Below are 20,186 nucleotides of genomic sequence, written 5' to 3' on the forward strand. Positions count from 1 at the left end.
TAAAGTCTTGTTTTATTTTTTTTTTAGAACAAATATTTAGATATGTAGTCTTATCTTGATTTGACCAACAAGGAGGTCATGAAGCTTTGGCATCAATGCGGGGTGCAATGAGTAAATAATGAATTATTTACATTCACTTGATTCCTTACCCTCAAATACCTTCTGCTCAGTTTGGGGTCATTCTATTACAATAGCTATCTCTTCGGCATAAGCTTCCTTACTCTTTTTACATTTCCTTCTGCATATCCCTTGAGTACTTTAAGATCAATCAAATTGAAATCATTTTACTCTCTGTTTCTTGTACCCAGCTTCATAAAGAGTAGAATATATCTGTAGCATCTATAAATAATAAGTATATTAAGAAGTCTTTAGAGAGTCTTGAGCCAAATAATATTTCAGTTTGTTTTTACTACAATGATATGTATGAAGATTTCATTATGACACAAAACTTATGTAAGTGTAAAAATAATGACTGTTGGTCCTGATTCCAGATAAATAATTCCCGATGCAGCCATAAATGTAGATCACTCCCAGAAGAGATGGCATCTTTTGTAAGTCATATTTTACCAGTGACATTTTGGTGCTAGTTAATCAACATTTCCAGTACTGATTCTCTATTTGAAGAAATCCTGCCATCTGGAATTGGTCCCTCTAGTAATATTATTTAAATCATCATGGGGTAATGCTTCTTAATCACCTTCAACTTAGTTGGAAAAATTAATAAGCTTGTCTATTCAATTTATGTCCTCCCTTTGGGGTTATCTAGGTATCTGTTTATTTGTAATATTTAAGCAATTTTATTGCTGATATTTTTTTTCCAGAGCATTTTAAACCACAAAGTTAATCATACAAAATATTTAATTTCTGATACTATTTAGAAGTTACAATTCAGATGAATATGACTCCACTATACTTATATTTGTTTTTAATTATTAAAAATTATTCTTAATGGTGGTGTTATGTTCTTAGAATAGTGTAGTAGAAAAATAGAGGCAATATGGCTTTTCCTTCTATGGCACAGTACCATTATAAGTGTATATACTAAGATAATAATTTAAACACAACCTTTAGATACGTAAAAAAAAAGTCAGTCTTTAAAAAGAGTTGGAAAAATATAGGTAATATACTAATTTATCAAATAAAGCTAAGATATTACATACAATGAAAGTAGTCAAAACAACATGTACACATTAATAAAATGTTTGTACTTATAAGTCCATGCAAATGAAATGGACACTAAGAGAATATACTAACTTTGCCACCAAGCATCATTAAACACAGATAATTCACAGGAGTATTAAGGTTGTAGCAATCTAGAGAGATACCACAAGTCAAAAATAGCACCAAGGATAGTGGGGTGTGCAGGAAATTAATAAGAAATTTAAAGAAACATAATTTGTAGCGTAAGTCAAGATAAGTAACCTGGCATAAGAGTTCTAAGGCTTTAAAGGTTCTTAAACTCAGTCCCACTTCCCTGCCTCAGTATCTTGTCAGATGGAAAAATGGATCAAAAACATAGATTATATTCATGCATCATTTAACCCAGGATTTCAAGTTTATTAGGTGTTCCTTGACTTATTTATTCTTCATATATTCATTTTTTTCATGCAAAAACTACTTACTAAATATCTTATATCAATAAGACACTGTGCTAGCTGCTAGATAGGAAAGAATAGGATAGTGCCCAAAACACTGAACCTGCCCTTATAATTTATTAGAAGGGATACAACACAATAAATGAATACATCACAATTTAATAAGAGAGATACAATAAAATAACTACTAATAAAGTAAGAAAGAAGTATGTGTACATACTTCTGAATACTATTTCAAAGAAGAGTGATTAGAAATTGTTTTGCAAATTTGGGGTAGGGAGGAAATACAATTCAACCTTCGTTCATGAACAACTATTCTGTGTCAGACATAGTACACGCAGCTAAAGATATAAATATAAAGAAAACATCATGATTTTCTTCTAGGAGTTCTTAGTTTATCAGGATTATCTACTATTGGGGTGCAAGGAATGTCAGGGAAGAATTTATGGAAAAAGTGGTACTGGAGCTGCATCCTAAAATGTAGGTAAAATTTTGACATATGGAGAAAAGGGAAAAAAGCTTTCCAGGGAGAGGCAAAACCATGACTACAACAGCATCTGCAATCTTCTCTCTAAACTTATTTTTATACTTCTGAAGGCTTGGTATGAAAATAACAGAAGGCATAGCTCTGTGATACATGCCTTACAACACCTTGTTTTTAATGCAAAAAGAATCAGTGTTCTTGGAAATATCATTTTTTTATTATTTCAGCTGCACTTTTGAATATTTTTATTAGTGCCATTGAAATTACCTGGCACTGTAGATAGAGATGGTCTTATGCAATTTCCATATTTTAGATTCCCCCAAATAATCTGGAAACTCTTATAGAAAGTAACAGAGATAAATTAAACCTCATTATGGTATGGTGTACAAGTATTTTTAAACATTTTTAAAATACTAGTTGTTCATAAGTGGGGTCTATTCTAGACATTACGTATTTGTTTTTGTATGATTTTTACCCTTCATTTTATTTACATGGGTTGAGTATAGAAAAGAAAAAAATAACTCATGAGCTACTGAAGTGGATTTGCTATAGGATGAGCAACATCAGCAGAAATATTACAATAACTAATTGAGGGTCAAGGTCTTTTGAAAAACTCTTTAGAAGTCTCTACTGAGAAGAGCAAGAAGATGAATATAAGCAGAGGGACACAGAGCAACCCAAGAGAAAAGAGTAGAGAAATTATATTCCTAAATGTGGTCTTTTCTCTATGACCCTCTGCCTTGATTAACTTGAGAAAATCCCTTTTCTGACCTTCCCTCTTTAATATTATTTTTGAATCTTCAAGAGAATTTAAACTACTTTCTCATTAGCATAGTTTACGAAGACATAAGAAGTCCATACTTTGCACACTGGCCAAAAAAAGCAGTTTTATTTGTTGGCAGATTCTTTGTTTAAATCTATCTTTCCCTTCTGTGATCTCTTCTCCATGATTAGTTTAAAAGCTCTTTTCTTGATGTGGTTGAGCTTTGATATTATGAAACCGCACTTCGTGTTTTACATTTTTTCCTAAGAAACTTGTAAAAAGTGACTTTTTGGATGTAATTATGACGTAAACTTGTAAGGTGACAAGTTTAAATTGGAGCTTTGACCAAAATGATGGACTGGTTCCAAGAAGCTATGCTAACTTTATACAATATTCACTTTTCGCAAAACTGAGAAGAGGAAACAGCAAGAGTGAAGGAATATGATAAGCTTTTTTTAATTATTATCAGTCCTTAATATGTGGTCCACAATAGACTTTAGATTTGGTTATAGGTTGATTGATGTAAGTGGAATATTTGCACTAAACTTTATGGTTTAAAATATGTTTTTGCATATATTAATATCATAAATAATTGTATAAGTTCCATTGCTGTTATATTATTTCATTGTTATGAAAACTGAACTTCAGATAGGTTAACTCACTATTGAAAAGTTTTACTATTGGAGCTGAAAGCCACTTCTTATTTCATGTCTAGCTTCTGCTTTTACACTGATTTGAAAGTACAAATTTTAAAATTGTATTTAAAATATTGTCATAATAATATTAGTTTCATTAAAAATGTACTTCATGATTTTTGATTGGTAAGTGGGCATAGACTGAATAGATTAATGACCAGTGTTAGGTGAACTAAAATGTTCAAGGACCACCATTTCAACATCATATTGTAGATTTAAACCAGGGTAATGAGCGTTTACATAGCTTTGATATTGTCCTAATACTTGAATACTATTGGGAAATAATTTCACTCAAATATGTGGAAATGTACAGATAATCCCAGCGACTCACTGTAATTAATTTCACCTAACCTACCAAGAAAACGGTCTGGTTTTGCGTATTTCTCTAGTTTCACTACTGCAAATTAAGTTGTGTTTTATGCTTTTAAGTAAATTGATGTTTAATTAATACTTACGTAAATCAGATGCAAGGTCTTAGTTTTTAAACTGAAGCTTTAGCCGGTCTCACTTTTTTTCTTTATATATTTTCTTAGCACAAAAATTGAAGCTTTAAAAATAATTGCCAGTCCAAAATCCTTACGGATGTGTCTGCCTAGAAGAGTCAGCAACAGAATATGTAGCCCTCCCAAATACCTTTCACATCTCTTTAATACATCCAGTATTTCCTTTCATATGGGAAACAAGTTTTTACTTTACTTTTCCCTAGATGACTTTCAGTTAAATAAAATACTTGTGGCTAAAGTACGAAACATGTTGGTTTTCAGACCTACTAAATTAATGAATGATCTCTTCAGGGGAGCAATGTTTGATAGGTGAATAGATTGAAGCCTGAGCATATGGATTGTGTCTATGAATACAGGCGGGAAGCAGAGTGGTGAGGCAGAAAGTAGAAAATGGAAGGTTTTAAATGTGAAACCGAGCAGATGAAAACTGCATGATACTATCCAGGGAGGCTCATTCTCAGGTCTCACAAAGTTTATGATATTACTAGCTAGACCCTACCAAAGAATTGGTTAATTTTTGATAAATAGTCACATATTATTAAAAAGAGTCATTTTAGAGTTTAACAAAGTTTTCAGAATGTCTAGGCTCCTCATTCTATAGGTATGGGCATCAAAATCACAGCTTCCCCAAAGTCACATCTATGTATATCATCAGTAGAAGAGGTAGTGTCTAGAAATGAGGGGCCTTGAATCCCCTGTGTTTCTCCCACTTGTGCTGCTTTCCCGCCCAACAGAGCATCGATCATTACAATAGCCACTTTGTAAAGAGAATAGTTGCAAAGCTATAAGCAGTAAGAATTTTAAAAGAAAAATGAAGAAAGGTGATGCCGTTTAACTGTTTCTAGTTGCCAGGAGAAAGAGTGAGAAAGAATATTTACTTCTTCCAAAATAAAAGTTTAATCAGGTTAAGGAAGATGAGAAAAGATAAGACCAGGAAGCTATTTGCTCCTTCAAAACATAGGCTGCCTTGAACTCTTCAGTTTTTGCCATATCAGGGTTTGCTGGTGCATAATTACAGGTCCTTGCCAAATGTCATCAATCCATATTTCTGTTCTAATTTGAGTTGATCCTGTTATGAAGAGGATGTCTCTAGCGCACAGGAGAAACAGGAAAAGACAGATTTTTAAGGTGAATTTTAAAGCAAGTAGTAATCTAGGTTTATTTCTCTTGCTTTTTTGCTTTTCCTCAGTTTCATTTAAAAATAGTAAGAACAAGAACTTTAATTAGATTTAGGTATGAAAGCTACCCTTAGACAATTTAAGTCTGATTATTTTCTTTAGCAATATCAAAATATGAAGGTTGTATGGTATATTACATTTTGAAACATTCAATAATATAATTATTAAAATATTCCTAATTCTCATTGTGCTTATAGGACTTTAAAGCAATCATCTTATTTAGGGCAACAGATCTAATTGTCTGGGTTGCCTTGAACAGAAACCACAGTTTAGTGATGGAGATTATTGCTGAATCATTGTTATATTTTATGTCTGTAGTGTCAGCAAGTATCATGAAGTTAAGTTTAACGTATTTCTACATAAGAAGATAGTAAATGTTTCCTCAAACTCGGTACAATTCCCCTGATAGGACATTTTCTGATATATTTATGAAACAAGTATGACTTATATAAAGTTTAGCAGTCACAATGGTGTGTAGATATGGCCATGTCACCTCTTTTTAACTGTTCCCCAAGTATCTGACTGGCTCCAGTGTCAATGTTGTGTTTGAAATCTGCACAGTCATATTTATATCCTCCTATCTTTATAGTTCAGAGCAGAGAAATTCATGGTTCTGATTCGCAAGAATTACTGTTTTGTTACAATGTTCAAATAATGGCCCGCTAAAAATCTTCTTGCGACAGAAAGAAGTCCACTCTCCTACTATGAAGGTCGTTACTGAAATCAGTGCCTTCAGTTTAAAAGCACAGAGATGCCATCTAGCAGCCGCCCTCAGAAATTCCCTACACAGAAATAGTTCTTTCCCTGTAAAATTGAGCAATAATTGAATTCCTACAAGCTTTCAGTGTTTGAAATTGTGCTTATAGAATGATGATTTGGCATGTTATCTATAATTCAAACACTCCATTACAAATGAAATTAATAGACTTCCCTTAAAATAGGCAGTGATATACATCTGAGTTTTTCTAAAAAGAACTGGAAACGTACTAATTATACTTTAATTAATAAAAAGTATTTCAAACAAATTTCCTAAAAGAAAAATTGATCATCTGTCCCTACAAAAATACAAATAATTACTTAGTGTGAATTGCCTTCCTTTGTTGGAAGAGAATACCAATCTTGCCAATTTTTTGATACAGTAAATGAGAGAAAAGAAACTAAGTACATGCTGAAACTAAGCTCAGTCTCTGAACAATGGATCTTGGCCATTTTTAAAAATTTAAAAACAATATTGACTTTCAAGTAACTTATCTTACCATAAGATGGCGATACTTAAGCACTTTATAAAATGCCATATAAGACCTGTAAGCTTCAGTGACAGAACACACACACACACACACACACACACACACACACACACAGCATTATAAATGTAAATATTATACGGTCTTCCATGAAATAGAATTGGTACTGTTGTTAGAAAACCCAGTTGTCTTCAGGTGAATTGATATATAACAAGTGCTTTCTAAGATGTTGATTTCCAATATTTGATATATGTAAAATCCTATACCTAAAAAAACTCTATTCAATTTTAAGAGTTCTCCTATTTTGCCAGTTTCTGTTTATCCATGTTTTATATATATATACACACATGTATGTTTACAATAAATAGAAAATATAATAATATAGAATAATACTTAAAATAATTTGAAAATTTGATTATGATATATATCATTCCTAATGTATTAAAAGGTAAAAAAGCAGTTGGTTAGCATTTCTGTTCACTTAAGTGTTATCACAAATTATTTCTTAATTGTCCAAAAACTGTATTTTTTTGTAGTACTATATTAATGGATTTTTGATTTTAATTTCACCATATATAATTTGCTTTATGAATCCTGACTTTTAAAATCTAAGCCCTTAAGTAACTAGCGGAATAAAAAATAAAATTGTAGCAAATTCTTAGCTTGCAACCTAATTGACAATTCTTTCAAGGACACTATGGTGCCATCTGTAATTTTTTTGGGGGGGGCAATATAAATATATCTTATATAAATATATAATATAATACAATAGTAGCTTCTTTTCATTTTTTAAAGCAATGTTTTGTCTAAAAGTCCTAAAACTTTTTACAACATTAAAATTACTTGTTTTGAAAGTTTTAACATTCTCTGTAATGTCTATGATGTAGAACAAATATCTTTTGAAAAAAATCATCTTTTGTTCTTTGCACACTGTGTTGCAGTATGTGGAAGCTGAGAAGGACAGTTTGAAAAGTTAATGTATGCCTTCCCTGGATTTTTCAACTCATTTGTGGCAAATATCCACAGTTCATTCTGAAGAAATTAAAAAGTTTTATAGGATTGAATACACACAAATAAACTCACCAAAACTAGAAAAGATTATATTGACCAAAGATGCATTGCTTATTATAAAAATTTGTCTTCATATTTAACAGAAAATTATCTATATATTTAATTTTGGAAAGAAAGGGGTGCAAACAGTGAAGATATTTATGCATCAGAAATACCAGACAAATCAAATCACACACAAAATTGTTAATGAAGCTCTACATTTCTGAATTTATTTTAAAGAAAAACAAATAAAACTCACTTTAAGTCAAGTGACATTTTCTGCAGTAACTTAGTGATTAACTTTGCTTTAAAAAATGTTCTACCAAGAATATTCCCAAATCAGATATATAATGTAATGTATTCAAAAGTTTTAAGCTATATATAATATAAAAAGAGTGGCAGTGGATAGAATGTGTCACTACAGGGTGCAGAGTCAAGAAGAAAAAAAAATATATAAAAACAAAATCAACACTTTTTCCTAAGTATAAAATACTTTAAAGTTACACCTTAGTATATAAAATATGCCTTTAAGATTATTAAGATGACATTCACACAGTGTGAAGCGTTTACATCAATAATACCAGTACAATCAAAGCTTTAAAATAAAATGAGTTTATTCTTATCAGGTCCCTCTAAATATGAAAGAGTACAGAAATGATTACAAATATATATGACATGATTCTAAGTTTTAACTGTATACTATATCAGGCCTACAAATATCACAACCACAGTATTAAATTATGATTTATTACATCTTAGTTCTATTCAGTAATGAAAGGAAACTTAATTTGTCTACACTGCACACATGATGTAAAGCTTTAAAAATAACTTTATAATATTCCAAAATATAGCTTTTATTAGTTTTATACCATGGAATCATTCTTCCTATAGTGTCAAATTGCTGTTGGCCAGTTAAATAAGTAAAATAATAAATTGTATCTCTTAGTCTTTTTCACCAGGTGGCTTATCTCTTATTCCCTATTATTATGATTTTCTTAGAAGCTTTCAAATTATCTCACTTTGTCATCAAGACTTTTCTCAGAGATTGTTGAAAATATTTGCCCATATTTTCCTGTCTTTTTATCAAAGGAGCTGAGCGTTCACTTTAGTTGCCAGTACTAGATAATTTTCAGAGTTCAACATCTACGAGCTAGCTCATCCTTCCTATTGCCCTCCTTGGTTTGTTAAGGTTCTCACTTTCTGTTTCTTAACACTGATAATCAGAACTTCCTCAGTGCCCCCTAATTTTCTTAATGAAAAGAAAGAAACAAACACAAGCTGCTTTCACCAACGCCTCTCAGCCATGGCAGAGAGTATAGCTCTGCTGCTCTGCCATGTGTGTTACAAGCAGCATCCCAAATGTTTTGGACACAAACCGCAGCACGTCTGCGATGGGAGTATTATTGACCAGGATCAGCTGGAAAACGCTTCCCTGCTTTCAACAAAGAAACGGTTCACCATGTCCTAATACATGTTTATAAATTGCATTGTTTCTACTGCAAACTCCTTTGCATTACCCGTCCGGCTTCAAAAGAGAGCATTAAGCAGTTGGACACGGAATAAGCGAAATTCCCCGGAGAGCCGCATTGCCCGCTGCCCATGCACATTATATTTTCTCCTGGTCCCTCCCCCCCTCCGCGCGGTAGGACTCTACCTTGAGGAGCTATTCCTTCTGGTAGTTCACCTTGTTATCTTCCAGGCAGTGGGGATATGCCAGGCACCATAAGGTAGCTGAAAGAGCTGTCTCTCGTGCCGTTTTTGACATATTTATTTGCATTTTTGTTAGGTTTGTTACATATTGCACATATATTTCAAACAAGACTCAAAATATTGTTCATACCTTAGAAGGATCTAAGCCGGCAAGCAAAGACAGCAGCAGGAGGTTGAGAAGGTTGGACGTCGCCTGCATTCTGATCTGGGTTTTTGCCCCCTCTTTACTCTCTTTTATGTAGGCACTCCACTCACTGCAGAGACCTTTCCCTCGTCAGTTGCACTTTCTGCCTGCCAGTCAGAGCAGAGTGGAAGCAGAGGCGGCGGCAGCAGCAGTAGCAATAACAGCAGCAGCGGCAGCGGCGGCAGCCGCCCTGGGGGGCGATCATTCCGCAGGCATTCTCAGAGCTAGGAGTCCGGGAGCTCAAGAGAGTGGGTTGGGCTGCAGTGGGCGCTGGCCGCGGTGCTGAAGCTCCTCCAACCCGCGCGCCCCAGTTTACCCTCTCCTCCGCTGCTATATAGCCAGCCTACCTCAAAAGTTTTGACCCAAGGAATAGATAAAGGGAGTAACTGCTGAGAGAGGTGTGGAGACCTGGACAACGGATATGACATCACTACAGCTCCTGGGGGTTTCGGGGGGATATTTTGCGGGGAATTTGTTAACCGAACAAGGATTGACTCTCGTGCTCCAGTTCAGCATTTGCCGGCAACTTGAGCTGCAGAGAAGTAAAGAGTCAGCTAAATACAGGATTATGAAACAAATAGTGCACTGGAACCTTCTGCTGTCATTGACAGAGGACTTGACATTGTATTTAGTGCTTTAAACAAAGTTTGCAGTGCAGTCTATCAGTGTGCGTTTGTCATCCAAGGCACAAGATTTTCAGCTGTTATAGATAGATAAATGTGGTAATTTATAGATGTGTACAGTCATTTGTGAATAGCTTATTGAAATTATATGTTTTGGTTAGGTATTGATGTGTATCTATCTATCTATGTAGGGATTTTGGTCATCTGAAAACACTATGCATAAATAAATAAAGAGACTTATATTCTTCTTTTAGTTATAAATGGTATATTCCATTAGTGTTCCCCCAACTGAAATAGCCCCACTACCCCATATGCACAGCCATACCTGGAAATATAGTTTTTCTATCAGTCTGACTTGCATTTTTACTTGAGAAAGAATTCACTGATAGATGGATAGTGGGATGGGAAAAGTGACTATTTCTAATCTTTCAAACACTTCTGTAATCTAGGGCTCAAGAAAAGACAGAATACCTGCTTCACAAGAGCAAAGAAAGGGTAAATGGCAAACTCTCTTACCCTGCATCATTCAACCTTACTTAAGCAATTTCATTTCTTTGAATGTAAAAAAAGTGTTCTCAATAATATAAAAAAGAAGAAGTTGATAGCCACACTGAAATATCCCTCTCGTACAATTATGCCTTTAATATTTCCATCTTCTGTTGATTTTTCTAGAAATAATACTTCCTAAGGGTTAAAATATATAAACAGTGGCTGTGGACATTGCTTCCTTTTACTTCCACATTTAAAAGACAATGAATTGAGATATCAGACACAAACCGAGTACAAAATCTCCATCAACCTTTCACGGAATACATATCCTATTTTTAAATATAAGAAATCCTAATTAGGACTCAAATACATTTGAAAGTTATTGCCCCCAAGAATTTACAACATATTGCATCTGTTTTTAATCCTAATATTATAAATGTTACTCGCGGTATTTATTTTCTATAAACATAAATGGCATGAAGTTCACTACATCTGATAATTAGTTATGACGGAATGGATCATGCAAAATAGAGATTGCAAAATCATAGAAAGTGAAATTACTTATGATGGCGTTAATTTAATAACCTTAACAGCCATAACCATATTTAGAAGTTTCCATTATTTTGAGGTAGTAGATAAAACTACAGAGTTGTACCACTCTTTGAGATAACTTCCTAGAACATATTTGTCAAAGAGCTTTCTTTCTTTTTGCACTTGTTTCTTGACCTAAACTTTTCTACCTATCCACATCTACATACTTATCTATCTATGTAGGATAAAATCAGCATAATTTTTTAATAAATCACACATAGAAATTATTGAAAATTCTGCATCCATTTAAAAATCTTTGATATGACTGTGCAGATTGAAAATGAATTTGCAGAGGTGGGTTCATTGAATGATTATAAGAGTACATTTTTATTATCCATTCTCTAAATATATTTTTTGTTGTTTGTTTTTACATATGCTTTTCCCTCTTCCCAAGATGTCTTCTACCATCTTTTTTACATCTCTACCTGTCAATTAGCAGGCAATAGTACATAATACTTGTTTGGGTAGAGGAAGCTATATTTAACAGATACATACAGTAATATGAAAATATAATCATAGCAGTTTTATCACTTCATGACAAACAGATATTCTTATAATGAAAATAATGTGTTTTTTTTTTTTTCTGGAAACAGAATTATGCTGATCTCATACATGGTTTACAATATTAGTGACTGGACCAAAACTTTTATGTGGGCAGAGATTTTTATTCTCTTTAACTCTCCTTTTTTATGGCATTGGAATACCATTTGTAACAAGAAGTTAATAAGAAGACAAATTCTATGAAACCTTGTCAGAAAAAATGTGATGGAAGGAGATGATAATATTTAGAGATCCAAAATAAGTAATATGTGGTGATTATGTTACAAATGAAAACAGATGATCTTAGCATACTTACAACAGATTTCCCGTAAGAGAAGCTTCGTCATTTGTAGAGAATAATCAAGTTCAGTAATGAATCAAAGCTGTATTAAACATGCCACTGAAAAACAAAAGCTGTAATCTAAACAGTACAAATTCACCAATACTCCACTATTTCCTCTATCTCTCTTCTAAAATAAAACAATACAGTTGCATAGCTTCTCTTAAAGATAACTATTGGTTTTAGTTAGTAATTTATTTAGTAATGAAACCCTCTTATATTGTATTTCCATACAATCAATTTAACAACATTGTAGGTAACATCATATCTTATTCATACATTGCAAACTATGGAGCATTTCTCATTGCAAGAAAGAAATTCCAAGTAGTTCTTTGTATCTTGTGTCTTGCGTTAGCTAGTCAAAAGGGTTCTACTAAAAGTAATAAATGGTGCATCTTCTTGCATTTTTTTTTTGCTGTCACTTCAGATTTGTAACTTTAGTTAATCGATTACAAAATTATACATAATTATATATAACATAACAAAATTATACATAACTTAGATTTAGAAATCTTGTGTTTTTGAATGCATGCATAACAAAGTATTTGATATTTATGTGTCTTGTCAAAGTTGGCCTTCTTAAGTTTATATGAAGTTGTGGTACAATACAACACCTAGAACAAATGATACAAAATTTTAAAACATTTTTGTCTAATATTACAAAAGTTCTTAATCCTATATTTGATTATAGTGTTAGCTAAATGTTTTATGCATTTAATTTTCTTTTGATAATAGACTGTATGATATACAGTTGACCTTTGAATAATGTAGGTATTAGCAATGTTGACCCCGGTGTAGTTGAAAATTTACAAATAATTCTGACTCCCCCAAAATTTAACTACTAATAGCATACTCTTGACCCAAAACCTTACCAATAACATAAATAGTTAATGCATATTTTTTGTTATATGTATTATATACTGCATTCTTACAATAAAACTAACTAGAGAAAAAATGTGATTGAGAAAATATATTTACCATTGTTTAAGTGAAATTGAATAGTCATAACTGTTCTCATCCTTATCATCATGTTGAGTAGACTAAGGAAGAAGAAGAAGAGGATGGCCTGATCTTGCTGTCTCCGGGGTGGCAGAGGCAGAAAAGATGTAAGAGATGGGAAGGGAGACAGGAGATGCAGACACTATTAGTGTAAGTATACAGAAATTACATTGTAATTTCTATCTGACTTTTTACTTTATTTTCTCTAAACATGTTTATTTTTAATAGGTTGACTATGTAGTATCAATCTTTCTTTCATCATTTGCTTTAATTTCAGTGCCCGTATCATAGAAGTGTCCATGTCACAAAAGAAGTCAGAAGCAATCTGGAATAATTTGAATCCTTTCACCAGATTATCTAATGTCAATCTGTGTTCTGGCAGTGTCTTCTACGTCTTCCTCCTCATTGTCTTGCATTCGTTTGGAGGCACTCACCTCCATCAAGTCACCTTTCAATTCCTCTGGTGCGGTACCTATTAGTTCTTGAATTTCTTTAAGAGTCACACCTTGATACCTTTTGCCCCTTACCTTCTTTTGCCATATCTACAGTATCTTTCATGGTTTCCTGAATTGTCCCTGTCATAAATCCTGTGAAGTCATGAACAACATCTGAACACAATTGTCTCCAGCAGGAATTTCTTGTTGTGTGCTTGATGGCCTTCATAGCTTTTTATATAACAACAATGGCATCTTTAATGGTATAAGCCTTCTAAACTTTGATCAAGTTCTCTCTATTTAAGTTCTCTTCAATAATGTCGATAGTCCTTTCTATAGAGTACATGTGTAATGGAGCCTTAAGAGTCCTTATGACACCCTAATCTAGTGGCTGAAAAAGAGACATGTTTGGGAGCAAGTGGACCACTTGGATGCTTTCAGTGTTAAACTTTTGGGTTCTAGGTGACCAGAGACATTGTTCGATATCAAGATAACTTTTTAAAAAGCAGTCCCTTACTGACAAGGTACTTCCTGTCTTCAGGGACAAGGCATAGATGGAACTGATCCATAAAAGGGGTTCTCATTGCCCAGGTCCCCTTGGTGCACAACCAAAAGATTGGCAGCTGGTGTTTACGTTTTCCTTTCAAGTCTATGTGGTTAGCAGCTTTATAGATAAAGGCAGACCTAATCATAAACCCGATTGCATTTGCACACAATGGTAGAGTTAGTTTATCTTTTCCTGCCTTAAATCCCAGTGTTCCCTTCCCTTCCTTATTAATAAATGTCCTTTGTGACATTTTTTCCCCAGAGCAGGGCACTTTAGTCTGTGTTAAAAACTGGTTCAGGAAGATATCATTTTCTCTCAATAATTTTCTTAAGGGTGTCTGGAAAGTTGTCTATTGCCACTTGGTCAACAGAAGCTGCTTCTCTGGTTATCTTGACTTTTTTTTTTTTTTCAAGCCAAACCTCTTTCCAACATTATCAAACCATCTTTTGCTGGCATTATATTGTTTAGCTTTAGATCCTTCACCTTTCTTTTGCTTCAAGCTGTTATATAATAACTTCGCTTTTTCTGGAATCACATTAGAGTCTATAGGTATGCCTTTTTTACATGAAACCTTACATGTACACAAAAGTTCTTTGGCAAAATATGTGCTTGCTGACATAGCTGCAATGATGGCTTCACACATTTCCTTTTCTTGTTTTTGTAAGGGTCCTTACACTGAATACATTTATGTTAAAATAATGGGCAGTCACTGCTTCAGACCCCAATCTATGGTACAACTTTTTCTTGTAATGTCATAAATTTTCTCCTCTTCTTGGAAGGACGTCCAACATTGCTAGTGGCACTTCATACTAATGCCATAATGTTATTTGAGGGTATTGTATAGAGTGTTTTACTAAACATCATGAAAAGAACATGAGAACCAAAAAAGTCACTTTTCACTGTGATATGCAATTTAGCAGATAGACAAAAGGCTCACTGGAGATTAGTGTCAAGTGGATACTGGAAACTCTTGAGCTCACTGCAATAGCAATAGGAGGTGGCTACAGCATTATTATAGTAGTACAATACGTAATACAGTTAAATTAATGCAGTTATGATTTAATGCTGCACCTTTATATTGTTTGTATTTCTTGCTATTACAAATGGCACCACTTACAGCCTGTTTTTGTGTGTAAGTTTTGATAAATATTAACTTTTTAATAATTTATTTGTGTATATTTCATCATAATAAATTTAGGCTAGTATCTACATATATTTTATGCACTCATGACATAGCTCATTTTTTCTTAAGTTTTTCAATTTTTCTAGGCTATGCAGTTGGTCTGAATTTTTTAAATTGTTGCAAATTTACAAAAAAAAAGTTTCCTCTATACTTATTGAAAAATATTTGTGTATAAATGGACCTGTGCAGTACCAACTTGTGTTGTCCAAGGGCCAACTGTACTTTTTATCATATATTTTATACTTCCTCAAATTTTCAGAGATATTCCACATTGTTAAAAAATGCCGATCCTTATTTTGGTTTCATCTATAATTTATCATTGAGAGACCTAGTTATTTTAGAATAAAACCAAGAATAAGCATGTAATATAAACTCCTTGAGCAATTCTTTATCTTTCATTATGTAAATGAAAATTGCCTTTGATTCATTTCCTAATGTCCTTGACCTGTCAGAGGACTGCCACACTTTCATTTTCTGTCTGTTGGTCTTCTACTCTCTTTCCGAATGACTTTTCTTCCTGCCTGCTTTTAAGCCATTTTCATCTCGATCCCCTACCTCTCCTAACTACCCTATTGAAAATAATACCCCAATTATTCTCTATTTGTCATATATTTATGTCATTTATTTACTGTCTGTCTCTCTTATTAAAATGTATTCTATGAAGGAACTTTGTGTGGTGTTCTACCTTAGTTCAAACATCTAGAACAGTGCCCAGCAACTAGCAGTCACTTAATAATGATTTCTTCAATAAATGAATGAATGAGTGAATTTTTCACCTTGAATTTCTCCATGCATATTTATACACACAAGATTTACTAGATGTCACTATGTAACTTCTTCCATCTCAAACTCAGTATTGCAAACGAATATCTTTCCTAAATCACATTAGTTTGTGACACAATTTTCTCCCCATTGCAGAGCAAGAAGCATGAAAGTCACACTTAACTTCTCTCTCACTTTTATGTCTTCATTCAATGGATCAACAATACTGTTAATTTTATCTCTAGAATATCTCTAAATCTGTCCTACTGCTCCACATACACCTAGGTCAGGATCTTATTGGTGTCATTTGAAGTATTAAAATGGTTTATTTCCTTGCCTTGACACCAATTTTTGTTTTTTTTTGTTTGTTTGTTTTTACTTCTATTTTCAACTTGCAATTTGTTTGCCACAAAGGACTTAAGATAATTGATTTAAAGACTAATTTCATCATATTGGTCTCAGATTAAAGGCCTTCAATGGCTTCCTAACTTCTACGTGATCAAGTGTGGAGTCTTTAAAATGGTTCATGCAGACTTTTGCATGATATGGCCCCTGCCTTACAATCCAGTCTAACCGTTGTCAACCAATAATTGGAATCCAGCAAATGTTTGGTAATTGCACGTCTTTTAACACTGTTCTACTATGAGATTAATAGTTTTTCTTTTGCCTAAAAAAAGTCTTATTCTACATTTAAATTTCACTTTAAATGCCATCTCTTCTCTTTATTTGACCCTTGGTACTCTCCCTCAAGATGTCTCTTCTCATCATGTTTTATAATATCTTGTGTATGCTTTCATCATTGTATTTACTATGCTTGATTATTAAAATCTACTTTTGTGTCTTTCTTCACTTGATTGTAAAGCTTTTGAGGATATTTAGGTTATCAATTACTCTACAACTAACCCTTCCAAAAGTTAATGGCTTAAAATAAAAAAATATATTATTAATGGTCATGATTTTGTTATAATTTCTTACCGGATTTCTTATACAGTTGCAGTCAGATAGAAGGTTATACTTGACTAGATATTCAAGATGGCTCACTCCCATGGCTACAGTTGATACTGGTTATAAGCTAGGAGCCCAGGTGGCATTATTGACTGGATCACTTCTGTGTCATCTTTCTGTGTCATCTTGAATGTCTTACAACATGACAGCTAGGTTTTCAGAGAGCATCTTAAGAGCTAATATTATAAAAGACCTAGGCAGAAACTGCAAGAAAACTTATGACCTATACTGAAAAATCACGTTATGACCTATACTCAGAATTCATTCATGGCCGGGCATGGTGCCTCACATCTGTAATCCCAGCACTTTGGGAGGCTGAGGTGGGCAGGTTGCTTGAGCCCAGGAGTTCAAGACCAGCTTAATAATATAGTGAAACCCCATCTCTACAAAAAAATGCAAAAATAAAAAATTAGCCAGGCGTGTTGGCACATGGCTGTAGTCCCAGCTACTGGGAAGGCTCAGGTGGGAGGATCACCTGAGCCCAGGAGGTCCAGGCTGTAGTGAGTTGTGGTCTCACCACTGTTGCCCAGGCAACAGAGCAACAGAATGAGACCCTGTCTTAAAATAAAATAAAATAAAATAAAATGGCAAGTATTTATATCTTTTTTTTTTTTTCTTAAGCAAGTAACTAAAACAAGACCAGATGTAAGAGAAGAATAATGGGACTCTTATCTCTCAATGTAAAGCACAGCCATGTGCATACAGGGAGGGAAGAAATTGAGGGCAGCCATATTTGAAATTATATAACAAAAGGGATTATTTCACACATTCATTTAAAAACACCCATGTTTCCCTTACCAATCACTAACCTAGCTGAGTTGGATTTTAAACGTGGATTTTGATTTGCATATACTTTGGCAGTATATGCAGTTTTTTTTTACTAAAACAATTTAGTAAAAATTAGTAAAACAATTTGTAAAAAATTAAGTTAAATATATATGTAAATATATTAACAAATATATATGTAAATATATATTAACAAATATATATGTAAATATAAATTTGCAAATATATATTACAAATACATATTTAAATATATATATATACACACACACACACACACACACAAATAAACACAAATATTACGAAGGACTTGTGCTTCTAGTAATGCAAGGCTAAATAATTTGGACCAAGTCTCTTACTGAGAATGACTTTAAGAACCAGAAAAAAATATGTAAATACAACTGCTTGAAGGCATTGGCTAACAGCAATGTCAGTTATGAAATATGGGATCAAGGTCTGAGAGAGTAGAGAAATAAGAAGAGAGCCTGGCTTTTAGGACCTCTTTTCCATTAAGAGTGGCTGTCATCTTTAGAGAAAGCTACCTAAAGACTGAGAAACTTGTTGCAGCCTCTGACCTCACAGGGCTAGGGGAACACAAACTAGAATTCCAGGTTTTGGTGCCTAAGAGCCCTGTCCCCACCTCCCCCTCTTCCTACTTTGAGTAGAGACATTTAAGTGCTAAACACCTATAAGAGAGGGTGAAATCAAAATAGAACAGTCTTCACAGGGACTTTTATGACCAGCTTCTGATCATCTCCATCCCTGACACTGAAGTAATATGACCTGGAATTCCTAGTAATCTTAGACCTCTGAAAAAGGTAATCTGACAGAGGTTAAGGGAGATGTTATTGCCTGGAAGGGAGCAAAAGTTGGTTTTGGAGGGAAGAAAAAACTTATACTTCATAATATTTTGTGACCCTTCAGAAGCTTCACATTATACAACAAAATCTTATTTCTTAGTGCTTAATTACAGTTGTTAAGAGGAATTTAAACTTAATTTATTTTTCTCCTGGGGAGAGCAAAAATGAAGTTGAAAACCACTGGTTTATAGTCAGCCCTAAGGGGCTCTTCAGGCTTTTCAGGGATGGAGATGGAAGAAGAGCAAAGTGAATTTTAAAAAGACTAAACTGTATTAAGGAAAAGCGAGCCAAGGAGGCATCCATGGTTCCTGAGTTCCACTGCATGTAAACTTGATGAAAAGAATTAAGATGTGTTTGTATTATGTTTTGAACCCTGGATAATTCTGTAATTATTTAACAGGTTTTGTTTCTGGATATGAATTGTACCTGGATGGATTTTAGACATTAATTTTAGGGCATTAACTGAATTAGCAAATCAAATCACTAATTATTTAAATGTCTGTTCTGTACAAAGCATTATGTTGTGGATATACAAAGACGTCAACATTTTTTAAATTTTTACCTTTTGTGGGTACATAATAGGTGTACACATTTATGGGGTACATAAGATATTTCGGTATACACAAGCAATATGTAATAATCATATCATGAAAAATTTGCCATTCATCTTTTCAGGCATTTATCCTTTGTGTTATGAACAATCCAATTATACTCTTTTAGCTGTTTTTAAATGTACACTTAAATTATTATTGGCTACGATCTCCTTGTGCCATCAAATATTAGGTTTTATACATTCTTTTTATTTTTCTTGGTACCCACTAATGAACCCCTCATTTCCCCTATCCCTCACACTACCCTTCTCAGCCTCTTGTAACCATTCTTTTTTTCTGTATTTCCATGAGTTCTACTATCTTGACTTTCAGATTCCACAAATAAGTGAGAATATGATATGTTTGTCTTTCTGTGCCTGGCTTATTTCACTTAACATAATGGCCTCCAGTTCCATCCATATTGTTGCAAATGACAGAATCTCATTACTTTTTATGGCTGAATAGTACTCCATGGTATATATGTATCACATTACCTTTATCCGTTTGTCTGTTGAAACTTAGGTTGATTCTAAATCTTGATGATAACAAGTGCTGGTGAGGTTGTAGAAAAAAGGGAATCCTCCTACACTGTTGGCGAAGATGTAAATTAGCACAACTACTATGGAGAGTAGTTTGGAGTTTCCTCAAAAACTAAAAATAGAGCTACAATTCAATCCAATATTTAAGAATTATAGACTAATGTTGAAAAACAGGCATTAATACGTGAAAAACTAAATATCGCAGCACACCAACATGGCACATGTATACATATGTAACAAATCTGCACGTTGTGCACATGTGCCCTAGATCATAAAGTGTAATTTTTTTAAAAAAGGAGATATATGTTCAGTGCTATGCAGGATTAATTATTGAATAAATTATTGACTCATAAAACTGTGAGTTTAGAGGAATAAAAAAATTTTAACTTGACTTTGAAAATACTTAATTTGGCTTTTAAATGATGTATAGGATATAGATAATAATTTTAAAATGCCACAGAGAAGATATTAAACTAAACTACTTCTAAAATATAT

General features: G+C 33.4%; 1 protein-coding gene across 2 annotated transcripts in view; it reads right to left on the bottom strand.

Moving 5' to 3' along the window:
- Nucleotides 1-9,840, bottom strand: part of OLFM3 (olfactomedin 3) — a 200,866-nt gene extending 191,026 nt beyond the window's left edge. For both annotated transcript variants that reach the window (XM_011935206.1, XM_011935207.1), the window contains exon 1: nucleotides 9,353-9,840. In XM_011935206.1, coding sequence (XP_011790596.1) covers nucleotides 9,353-9,421 — 69 coding nt within the window. In that variant the 5' untranslated portion in view covers nucleotides 9,422-9,840. The remainder of the gene's footprint in view (nucleotides 1-9,352) is intronic.
- Between the last annotated feature and the right edge of the window lie 10,346 nt (nucleotides 9,841-20,186).

The sequence above is a fragment of the Colobus angolensis genome, unplaced genomic scaffold (genome assembly GCF_000951035.1).
Source record: "Colobus angolensis palliatus isolate OR3802 unplaced genomic scaffold, Cang.pa_1.0 Scaffold141, whole genome shotgun sequence".
NCBI classification, from domain to species: Eukaryota; Metazoa; Chordata; class Mammalia; order Primates; family Cercopithecidae; genus Colobus; species Colobus angolensis.